The sequence below is a fragment of the Miscanthus floridulus genome, chromosome 9 (assembly GCF_019320115.1).
Source record: "Miscanthus floridulus cultivar M001 chromosome 9, ASM1932011v1, whole genome shotgun sequence".
NCBI lineage: Eukaryota > Viridiplantae > Streptophyta > Magnoliopsida > Poales > Poaceae > Miscanthus > Miscanthus floridulus.
Window position 1 is genome coordinate 15,383,429 of NC_089588.1, and position 7,948 is coordinate 15,391,376.

General features: G+C 49.3%; 1 protein-coding gene across 1 annotated transcript; it reads right to left on the minus strand.

The window, feature by feature from the left end:
• Positions 1-964: 964 nt before the first annotated feature.
• Positions 965-4,841, minus strand: LOC136481414 (probable auxin efflux carrier component 1b). The gene is made up of 6 exons (XM_066478763.1): positions 3,277-4,841; positions 2,339-2,615; positions 2,118-2,203; positions 1,862-2,019; positions 1,692-1,768; positions 965-1,294 (listed from the first exon to the last, which is right to left on the minus strand). Exons 1-6 carry the CDS (start codon positions 4,343-4,345, stop codon positions 1,228-1,230), a joined length of 1,734 nt encoding a protein of 577 aa, XP_066334860.1. The 5' UTR covers positions 4,346-4,841; the 3' UTR covers positions 965-1,227.
• Between the last annotated feature and the right edge of the window lie 3,107 nt (positions 4,842-7,948).

The following is a 7,948-nucleotide window of genomic DNA, read 5'->3' on the forward strand; positions in this document are numbered from 1 at the left end:
GCTTTTGTTGACGATGCCGTTGCTTGGTCGTATCTTATCATTGCTTTCGCTAGCGAAGGAGCATCATCGCTGCTGGCTGCTGCTGCTTCGAGTACGCATGCCAAAAGCCAAAACTTTCTTGAAACGCTAATTTGAAACTCTATCTTGAAACGCCAAAAGCCAAAGCCAAAAGCCAAAGCTTTCGCTAGCGAAGGAGCATCAACTCTGACTCCCCATTCCCGACAGGCCGACACTATCATATCTTATTATGCGGCACCATTTCCTGGACCATTTTTCGCCGTAACCTTTTGGTCAAGCCTTCGTGACTACAGCTCTACCTAGGATTTGTTTAAATCCAGTTGTATAATTTTAGAGTGAGTGTCACATCGAATGTTATATACAGACGTCGCCGCAAGACGAATTTATTAAGCCTAATTAATCTAGCATTAGCACATGTGCTACTGTAGCACATAATTGTCAAATTATGAATTAATTAGTCCTAAGTGTTTGACTGTTTAGTCCAACTAAAGTGCAGATTTTAGTCCAAAATGCTTTAGTCCATGGAAACCAAACACCATCTTACTAAACTTTAGTCACTTTAGTTACTAAAGTACCAAACAAACTTACTTTTAGGGCTTTTAGGGCCACAAACTTACTTTTAGGGTCTGTTTGATTCGCCCTATTAAATTTAGTAGTTTTTAGTCATTTTAGTAACTTTTTAACCAAATGCTATAACTAAAAGTTACTAAAAGGGCTCTAGTCCTCTCTAGTAACTACTAAAGTTTAGTAGCTCGAACTAAACACACCCCCTTAGTCACGTTGGTCACCAAAGAGTAATTAAAAGTAGACTAAAGTGCCCAGCCCAGTGGACAAGAGCTGCACCTCATTCAGACAGCACACCGTATATTGTTATCTTTAGACAGCATGAACCAAGATAAATTTTGCTCGATTTTTGAATCGATCTCACCAAATAAGTTGACAGATAGCAATGTCTCAGAGATTATCTCTGTCACCGGAACTATCTTTAGTGTCTCTACCTAGCTACGTAAGTGCTAATGCTCATCAGAATTCGGGTTCTAATGCTTCCATCTGAGATGATACTACTACATCAGAGATGCTATTGCTATCAGCGGTAGGATTACCCGCTGCTAACCTAGGATTACTACCCAAACAAAATGATGCAAAGGTCTTGGGTCCTAAACAGAGACCGTCAGTAGCGTGGTGCTTTTGCACACTGAATTGAGAGGTTCAGAGCCCCAGCAGGATGTAATAGACCAGGGTGATGGGTAGAGCGATGAGCATCCCGAAGATCACACTGCAGCAAAGCAAAGAGGAGTGTCATATGATGATTGTGCTGTAAATGGCCCATCTCGATGGATGGATGAACGCACTGGAGTAGTATGAAATGCAACATGTTAGGAGCAAGCAATCATGCTGATGCTGTCCTAGATCAATGTATTATTACTTATTGTTCTTTGACTGCATGGGGCCCCTTGTTTAGTCCCAAAAACTATCATTAGGAATCATAGAAAATTCAGTGGGTGATTGAACATTTCTGCTCTCTCTTTTTACTGTGGCAAGTGATGATTCCAATATATATATAATAACTAAAAAGTGTACCAGGAAACATGGGCAGAGATTCCTAATTAGCAGTACTACAAGACATGCAAGGACAAAGATAAACAGGGCAAGGTGTATGCTATGGATCATACGCTGTGCTGAGTATGTCAGGATGAACATTGTACTCCTTGGCAAACACAAACGGCACGATTCCTTGAGGTAGAGCAGCCTGAAATGTGGAATGAATACACTCAGTGTTATTTATTTTTTCTCATCAGTATTCTGCCGCAAGCTAGTTTGTGGGCACAAAACACCAGCATACCTGAACAATGGCAATGTGGAGAAGAACGCCTCGCAGCCCGACAGCAATGGAGGCGGCAGCCATGACTGCCGGACCCGCGAGGAAGCGGACAGCCATTGCGATTGCAGCGAACTTGTTGCCACAGGCGATGATCCTCGGCTGCAGTGCCATGAACAAGCCTGAAACAAGAGCCGTGATTCAGAATTCAGTGCTTGCGGCAGTGATCCAAGACACAAAAGCATAGAGCAATGCAGTTTCAGAAATTACTAGCACACACCTAGACTGAACATGGCCATCCCAAGCCCTGCATCCGACAGGATCGAAATCGACCGGGCGATGATAGCCGGCATCTGAATGCCCCACCTGAATTACACAGAAGAGAACAACAGCCCCAGGCAGGCAGAAGTTATTCAATGGAACTGCATGAATCATGGCTGACTGATGAAACATGGTCCTGATGAGGATTTGAGAAATGATCTTGGTTGACCAACCACCAACCTGTAGGAGACCAGGGACCAGATGACGCCGATGAGGCTGGAGTAGGTGTTGGGGTTCCTGATCAGCTTCCTCCAGACCATGATGAGGATGAGCCTTGTCATCACGCTCGCCGGCGGCATCGCGGCCGCCGGCCTCCCCTCCCCGTCGTCCTTGGGGTAGAGCTGCGCCGTGGAGTTGGACCCGAGCTTGGACAGCGTCGGCCCGCCCTTGTCCGCGCCGTTCCCGTTCTTGGTCCTGCTGAAATCGTCACGCCCGTACTCGTCGTAGGCCTGGGTTCCTGTTTCATTTCGCAGCCATTGATGAAAAAGAAGCAGCAGACAATTGGTTCAGCAAGCCATATCACATTATCTACTAGTGCTGTAGATTAGTTCAAAAATCCAAGCAAACATCAAGCATTGTTAAAAACACAATATGCTCCGTATTCAAATTAGCGTTTCAAGAAAGTTTCAGTTTCTGAATTTCGTTAAAAGCACAGGATGCCAAGCAAAATTAGTACCAACAACATTTGTGGGCAGTACAAGAAACTCAGTTTCTGAACAGTCGATTTGACTAAAGAAGAATGGTCGACATCACAGTACAAGACTCAGGCCTGGTTTAGATCACCTCCAAATTCCAAATTTTTTCACTCTATATATCACATCAATTTTTAGACGCATGCATGGAGCATTAAATATAGGTAAAAAAAATAACTAATTACACAGTTTAGTTGTAAATCATAAGACGAATCTTTTGAGCCTAGTTAGTCCATGATCAGACAAAGTTTATCAAATACAAACGAAACGTGCTACAGTGTCCAGATTGAAAAAAATTGTAATCTAAAGGCCTCACCAGGAATGGAGCCAAACAGAAACAGGGATGCGTGCCTGTGCCCTGCTCACCAACACGGCGACACCAAGTACAGTTGGTCACTGCTCACTGGGGGAAAAAAAAGGGGTTACCTTTGGCGAGGACGTCGGCATGGTCGGCGGCGCCGGCCCCGAAGACGTGCACGGCGGCGCCAGCGGCTCGCTCGGAGACCGGCGAGGCGCTGGAGCTCCAGACTAGCATGTGCAGGTCCTTCCTCTTGGCCGCCACGGCGACGGCCTGCGGCTGCGGCGATTGTCCGCCGGTGCCCTTCTCCTCGTCCCCCGCCGCCGCCGCTCCTCCCCCCTTGGCACCGGCGCCGACGATGTTGAAGAAGTCGGCGTGGTTGAAGCTGGAGCCGCGCGGGGTGGGGTTGCGCGACGACTGCAGCGAGTAGATCTCCACCCCGGAGAGGTTGGAGACCCGGGGCTGCATGGACTGCGAGTGGGAGTGGGAGTGGGAGCACGCGGCCTCGGAGCGGGAGCTGGTGGACTTGCGCACGGTGACCCGCATCCGACCGCCGGCGTCGCGGGAAGAGGCGGCGACGGGGACGGCATCGGCCTCGAGCTCGATCTCGCCCCTGGCGAGCGAGACGACGTCGGAGTCGACGCGGAACGAGACGATGGACGCCGCGGCGCCGTCGGGGAACTGGTCGAGCACGAGCGCGCGCGCGGCGCGGTACTCGAAGAGGAAGAGCATGAGCGTGTACCAGATGATGCACTGGAGCACGACGACCTGGACCATGAGCGTGCCGGCGTCGGTGGAGGACGACGCGCCGCCGTACATGCCGCGGAGCAGCGGGATGCCCATGACGAGCGTGTTGGGGAGCGTGGAGAGGGAGAAGAGCGTGATGCTCCAGTCGAGGCCGAGGAAGCGAGACGAGGAAAAAACGCGGGAGGCGAGGGCGAGGAGCGCCAGGACGGCGACCTTCTGCAGCGTGTCGGCGGCGAGGAAGCGCAGGTTCATGGCGAAGGGGTTGTTGGTGGAGATGAAGTGGAAGGAGAGGAGCGGGACGGCGAAGAGCGCGACGAAGCGGTTGATCCCCGAGCACTGGTCGGGGGTGAAGATCCGCCACCAGCGGACGGAGCCGTAGGCGAGCGTCATCGCCACGTACAGCGGCACCACCGCCGTCAGCACGTGGTACAGGTCCAGCGCCGTGATCATGGCCGCGGATGGCTCTGGCTGGGTTCAAATGTCGCTCCTTTTGCTTAGCTGGTGGGAAGGTTCAGGAAGCAGAGTGGTTCGGCGACGAGCAATGCCAATGCGCGAGGAGAGGTTTTTCGGATTCGGGACGTTGGGTTGGAGGAGCGCGCGCAACAAGGAACTGGTAGTAAAAATGGCGGAGAGATGAGATGGTAGGAGGAGAAGGCGGAGAAGATGGGGAGGAACGCCAATGTCCGGGCGCCAGTGGTGGACTGGTGGTCGTGTGGAGCAAGGCAGGGTGAAGAAGAGAGTGGGGGCTCAGGCAGGCAGCTCAGCTGAGCGGAGGAGGGGACGGAGGAGACACAGATGAGGCAAGGCGGTCAGAGCTTGGGAGCAGAGCAACAAATGCAGGGGAAGGGGAAGGGGAAGGGCGGGGAGCGCGAAAAGCAGCAGGAGCAGGAGCAGGAGCAGGAGCAGGGGGAAGCACGGCATTGTCCAAGAGATTCTTGCAGGCAGCAGGGAGCTGCGACCAAGCACGACAGCAGCAGCAGCTGCAGGGAGGGGAGCTGGGGCTGAGGTGAGCGGCTACGTCGGAACGGGAGATGAGGGGTGGAGTACTAGCAGGTAGTAGGTCTGCGCGCGCGGCGGAAAGGCAGAGAGAGAATTCAGAGGGAGAGGGGGTTGAAGCTGGGTGGCCGTCGCGGTTGGCGTAATGGCAGACAAGAAAGGCGGAGCAGGCCGGTCCGGGCGGAGCACTGCCACTGCCACTGCCACTGCCACTGCCACTGCGTCATGCGTTTGCGTTGCATCGGGAGGCGTGCTGTGGTGCTTTGAGTCACAACAAAAAAACATAGAGAGAGAGATGGGGCCGGGCTGGACCCGGCGACAGAGGGACCCGAGCTGGGAGGCGCAGGAGACTAGCTGTGTGTTCGGGGAAGAGTGGACTGGAATGGATCCAACTATCCAAGACCTGTTTAGTTGCACCCTAAAATGCCAAAATTTTCAAGATTCTTCGTCACATCAAATCTTTGGACACATGCATGAAGCATTAAATATAAATAAAAAATAAAACTAATTACACAGTTTAGACGAAATCCATGAGACGAATCTTTTAAGCCTAATTAGACTATGATTGGACACTAATTGCCAAATAACAACGAAAACGCTACAGTAGCGTTTTGCCAAAAAATTTGGCATCCAAACTTGCCCCAACCTAATTTTTTTTAATGGGATAAACTCATTTCGTGTTTAATTCGAGTCGGAATCGTTTAAGTTTTTTTTGGTACATGGGATAGAGCGGGTTTGGATGAATGGGATGGTTAACTCTGGTAGTAGCTATCTCATGTGGGACCCATTTGTTAGTGACTTCACCTTTTCTTCCACCTCCCATCGTGAACTCGTGATGCATCGGCCTGCCACCACCGTCGCCCCGCCCTGCCCCGCACCGCGCCACCCTGCCCCGGCGGCCTGCCGCGCCACCCCGCGCCCTTGCAGGCCCCGCTGCGCTGCCCCATGCCCCTGCTGGCCCCACCGCGTTGCCCTGCCGTCTCGCTCCAATGCCGACAGCCCGCGAGACCTCTTCTTCCTCCCCAGGCCATGGATCCGCAGGCTCCTCCTCCCGTGCCGCTGCTCCTCCTCCTCCGCAACCGGTGTGGGCGTTGCCGCGGGCTCCTCCTCCTCCGCGATGTGCATAGTGAAGCAGAACCGTCTGAAATAGCACGCTTCCGAAGACGCTCGTCTTCCACCAGATACTAAGCGCCCCGAAAGTAAGCTACATCGAATGGTTCAGTCGAGCACACCCTAAGGGAGAACTCGAATAATCTATGTTTTTCCTCCAGGATTCAATAATGAGAACGAGTTTACAATACTTAGTCCATTTCATACAACAAGAGTTCTTATAAATACATTATTACAATACTAAGTTCAGAGCGCGAAATTTAAATAGCGGAATTATAATAAACATCTAACGGTAGAATATAAGGATCCATCTATGTCCACCAGAAGAATCCTCCACACAACAGCTACTCTTTAAGCTACACCTGCAACAGGGGTAAATAAACACCGAGTACACAATGTACTCATAAGACTTACCCGACTAGTGGGAATAACTTCCCGACTCTAAAGGATATGATAAGCTTTATGTTTTGCTAGGTTTCCTTTTTACGGAAAGCAATACTAGTAGTGAATCCTTATGCATGTTTCTTATTAGCAGTCATGATTAGTTCGTTATCTTACCATTCTAGTTAAGCACCTGTTCTACTTTCAAGCAAGAGTTGAGCAAACAGATCCGTTTCACCATCAGTCATCTTCCAGTTCTTACTACGGCGTAAGACTGTAGACAAGTCGTACCGGATTACTCGGCGATTCATGAATCAATGTGCCCAGCTGGGTACCCCGAAACACATGCCCCGCTTGTACCCCAGGCACAAGTAGGACCAACCCATCACTCTACTGTCAAGGGGTCCAGGTCCATGTCCAAACTTGGACTCCAAGCCCCCACACCTGAGTCTCGGACTCAGTGTGGTGCTTAGACCTCCACCATCTCCGCCTCCAATCAGTCGGTCCAGAAAAAGTCGGAATCCACAAGAGAGCAATGAGCCTTTCCTGCTCTCATAAATAAGTATGTGCTCAGGATAATAAGTCTGTGACTTAACTATAACCCAATGCAACGGTCGGTCCTTAACCAACATGAACAGAAAAAATAGTGTAACCAAGCTATACCCCATTGGTCGCGAGACACAACCTCTTACACCCACTAATACCCATACCATATCTCTGCCCAGTCTCTATTTCCTTTCACCATTTTAACATGAGAGTGATAATAATAATCACCTATTGTGAGTAACGGTAGATTACTCACGCTACCGATAGACTAAGCATAGCAGCTACTCGACCTATGCTAGTAAGACCCATAGGTAGGTTATTTATGCATGTAGTTTTCATAAAGTGCCTATAATCTAACTACACATCACATATATATATCCAGTGATTATTCAAAATAAGGGTTATGCACCGGGGCTTGCCTTAGGCAGCCGCGGTGTCAGCTCAATCAGTCAGTGGTGGCTCTGGGACCTCCTCCTACACGAGGATCTTCTCCTCATACTCTTCAATCACCTCCTCGAACTCGTGTCTCCGATGGTCATGATCTCTACCAACTCGTTCTCTACATGCATGCGATGATGATGCAACACTTAACATTTCGGTAACAGTAACTCTTAAAATAAGAATACGCATGGTAAACTACTAAGCTAACTCTAGTGACTAGGATACTAAGATAACTATCATGTTCATCAAGTAAAGTGTTGGGTTCAACTAACAAACACCTAGCTTTACAAATGAAGAATATATCTTTATTTATACTAATGATTTAATGTATATTTGAAACAAAGAGCATTTAACTACCCTTATGTTAAGTCTATTCTAAAGCTACAAAAATTACAGTGAGCACATAATAATTCAATGAACCTACTGTAAAAATTTTAGGGTTTTTGCTATCACCAATCTACCACAAAATTTCCCTACAATTATTTAACCTAATCATATTGAACACTCTCAAATGATTCAATAGCCACTGGTATCAACAAATACGTATATGAACTAAATACACTAACAGATAGAGCACAA